Source organism: Penaeus chinensis, chromosome 34, assembly GCF_019202785.1.
Source record: "Penaeus chinensis breed Huanghai No. 1 chromosome 34, ASM1920278v2, whole genome shotgun sequence".
Taxonomy (NCBI): domain Eukaryota; kingdom Metazoa; phylum Arthropoda; class Malacostraca; order Decapoda; family Penaeidae; genus Penaeus; species Penaeus chinensis.
The window spans coordinates 17003347-17007281 of NC_061852.1; the positions used below are offsets into that span (position 1 = coordinate 17003347).

Genomic DNA, 3935 nt, shown 5'->3' on the forward strand with positions numbered 1-3935 from the left:
CCCCGCCAGCACAAAGAGGCTGGCAAGGGGCAATTCCCCGCCCCTGCTTAATGTCAGACGTGGCACCGGCCACGATTGCGCCGAAGCCCTCGTGCAAGGTTTCACTTTCGCATGCAGAACATCTCTTCCGAGTGGGGTCCCACACTCATCTCCAAAAGATGGCTGCCCTTGGGTAAATTGGCAGGGAGAACTCATATAACATGCACAGATTGCACTCACCACACCATTAGGACTCCTTTCACGTGCCCATATCTGGGCGCCGTGCTGAATATAATGTAAAAGCATGCTGCCTCAACAGGAATTGGATTTCGTGACCCTAATGCTCATCTTGTCTCGTGCCGGATCCCTTGGACACCTGCTCTGCATTCCGTCAGATCTCTAGCAAGGAAGCCCGGGTGATGTTATATATACATAAACTCGCATGCGCATACATTTGTGTATGTATATGCGTGTGTGTGTGTGTGTGTGTGTGTGTGTGTGTATGCATATATAAATATATATATATATATATATATATATATATATATATATATATATATGTATATGTATATATGTATAAATATATAGAGATATAAAGTTAGAAAGAGAAAAAGCTATATATATATATATATCTATTTATCTATCTACACACACACACACACACATACATACATATATATATATATATATATATATATATATATATATATATATATATATATATATATATATACACGCATACAAACATATACAAACACACACACATATACATATGTGTATATTTATTTATTTGTGTGTATGTATACTGTATCCCTAAATAGTTGCTTGTTAAACACTAATTTCTGATTAATTATGGACAGTTTCGGTCTGTCGGCCGTTCCCTGCCCTACGCTGGCCGCGCCAGGGACCCTCCTCCAGGGACCCCCTTCCAGGAACGCTCCTCCAGGGACCCTCCTCCAGGGACCCCCCTCCAGGGACCCTCCTCCAGGGACCCTCCTCCAGGGACCCCCCTCCAGGGACCCCCCTCCAGGGACCCCCCTCCAGGGACCCTCCTCCAGGGACCCTCCTCCAGGGACCCCCCTCCAGGGACCCCCCTCCAGGGACCCTCCTCCAGGGACCCCCTTCCAGGAACGCTCCTCCAGGGACCCTCCTCCAGGGACCCCCCTCCAGGGACCCTCCTCCAGGGACCCTCCTCCAGGGACCCTCCTCCAGGGACCCCCCTCCAGGGACCCCCCTCCAGGGACCCTCCTCCAGGGACCCTCCTCCAGGGACCCCCCTCCAGGGACCCTCCTCCAGGGACCCTCCTCCAGGGACCCCCCTCCAGGGACCCCCCTCCAGGGACCCTCCTCTAGGGACCCTCCTCCAGGGACCCCCCTCCAGGGACCCCCTTCCAGGAACGCTCCTCCAGGGATCCTCCTCCAGGGACCTTCTTCCAGGGACCCTCCTCCAAGGACGCTCTTCCAGGGACCCCCTCTAGGAACCCTCCTCCAGGGACCCTCCTCTAGGGACCCCCTTCCAGGGACGCTCCTCCAGGGACCCCCCTCCAGGGACCCTCCTCCAGGGACCCTCCTCCAGGGACCCTCCTCCAGGGACCCTCCTTCAGGGACCCCCCTCCAGCGACCCTCCTCCAGGGACTTCCCTCCAGGGACCCCTATCCAGGGACACTCCAGAGATCCTCCTTCAGGGACCCCCCTCCAGGGACACTCCTCCAGGGACCCCCCTCCAGGGACCCCCATCCAGGGACACCCCTCTAGGGACCCTCCTCCAGGGACCCTCCTCCTTGGACCCCCCTCCAGGGACCCTCTTCCAGGGACCCTCCTCCAGGGACCCTCCTCCAGGGATCCCCCTCCAGGGACCCCCTTCCAGGGACGCTCCTCCAGGGACCCTCCTCCAGGGAACCTCCCCCAGGGACCCCCTCCAGAGATCCTCCTTCAGGGACCCCCCTCCAGGGACACTCCTCTAGGGACCCTCCTCCAGGGACCCTCCTCTAGGGACCCTCCTCCAGGGAACCTCCCCCAGGGACCCCCCTCCAGGGAACCTCCTCCAGGGACCCCCCTCCAGGGACCCTCCGCTAGGGACCCTCCTCCAGGGACTTCACTCCAGGGACCCCTATCCAGGGACCCTCCTCCAGGGATCCTCCTCCAGGGACCTTCTTCCAGGGACCCTCCTCAAGGGACGCTCTGCCAGGAACCCCCTCTAGGAACCCTCCTCCAGGGACCCTCCTCTAGGGACCCCCTTCCAGCGACCCTTCTCCAGGGACTTCCCTCCAGGGACCCCTATCCAGGGAAACTCCTCCAGAGATCCTCCTTTAGGGACCCCCCTCCAGGGACACTCCTCCAGGGACCCCCCTCCAGGGACCCCCTTCCAGGGACCCTCCTCCAGGGACCCTCCTCCAGGGATCCCCCTCGAGGGACCCCCTTCCAGGGACGCTCCTCCAGGGACTCCCTCCAGGGTCACCCCTCTAGGGACCCCCCTCCAGGGACCCTCCTCCAGGGACCCTCCTCTAGGGACCCTCCTCCAGGGCCCCCCCTCCAGGGACCCTCCTCCAAGGACCCTCCTCCAGGGACTCCCCTCCAGGGACCCCCTACTCCCCCACCCACCTCTCTCTTGCCCCAGCCTCCCCGCGCCAGCTCACCCTCCGGCCTCCCTCGCTCCCTCTCGGCCGATCGTCCTCCCGCAGCGCTCGGCGGGAAGGAAGGCTGATTCAACCTCTTTCCTCTGACGCTCCAGCCTTCTCTTCTCAGAATAATGCTGTAGTTTAACGCTTGTTTCAGTGTGGTCTAAGAGATACATTCGTTTTTTTCTGCTACTTCTAGCATCATTGCTGCTTTGAGGCCACATCAACCAGCTCTTTCGTTTGTAAATTTTGCGGTCTGGTTTTATTATCAAATTTATCCATAAAATGTGTGGCGTGGCGGTATCAGTTCACAGACTACGTTGGTGTGGGTAAATGTTTCTGCAATTTTACAGTTCCTTTGATTACAGGAAGTTTGTAATCATTACATTTCTAACAGTAAAACAAGGATCAATCATGAAGAGACTCTTTTTAAATAAGAAATAAAATGTGCACATGTGATAAACGAATCTAAAGGGAAATGATTTCAGTTGTTTTTGTTTATGTTAGCAACAGTTGGCATAACTTAAGAAACACAGACACACACACACACACACACACTCACACACACACACACACACACACACACACACACACACACACACACACACACACACACACACACACACACACACACACACACACACACACACACACACACACACACACACACACACACACAGAGACATATATATATATATATATATATATATATATATATATATATATACATATACATATATATATACATATTTATACATATTTATATATATATATATGTACATTTATACATAGACACACACACACACATATATTATATATATTTGTGTGTGTGTGTGTGTAGCATAGATTTACATATATATATATATATATATATATATATATATATATATATATATATATACACACGAGGATAGTCCCAAAAGTAATGCTTCCTGTTTTTTTATTCTGCTCCAAGGGATCCGAAGGGATTATTTACGGCATCGTTATGATAATCGAGCCTTCGCGCCCAAAACCCGAAAGTTTCAACTCTTACAAATATCGGCGGTGTGACAGTCTAATAAAGGAACCTCTGCCATGCATGTGCCTCATCAGCAGAGATGCGTCACTGAATTCCTCCGCGTAGAAGCGGAATAATCGACATTCAGCGGCACTATTTGGATATGTGGCTAACGTTGACTGAATAATTTTACACAATTAATAAATGTCTGTGTTTGTTATATGGAGTACATAAAAGTTACAGATGGATTGTGATGAGGTATTACAGGTGATAGAAAATGGGTCTGCTGCCGGTAAGAAATTGATTTTTTCTGGTGTTTGTGAACCCTTCCATGGCTTCAGT

General features: G+C 52.1%; 1 protein-coding gene across 1 annotated transcript; it reads left to right on the forward strand.

Annotated features, from left to right (window-relative positions):
• The first annotated feature begins 831 nt into the window (after nucleotides 1–831).
• LOC125043668 (basic salivary proline-rich protein 1-like) lies at nucleotides 832–2682 on the forward strand. Its single transcript, XM_047639902.1, has one exon. It carries the CDS (start codon nucleotides 832–834, stop codon nucleotides 2680–2682), a length of 1851 nt encoding a protein of 616 aa, XP_047495858.1.
• Nucleotides 2683–3935: the final 1253 nt, after the last annotated feature.

What these genes read in the sequence shown, in the direction of transcription:
- LOC125043668 (XM_047639902.1), top strand. Translation starts at nt 832, where the DNA reads ATGGACAGTTTCGGTCTGTCGGCCGTTCCCTGCCCTACGCTGGCCGCG.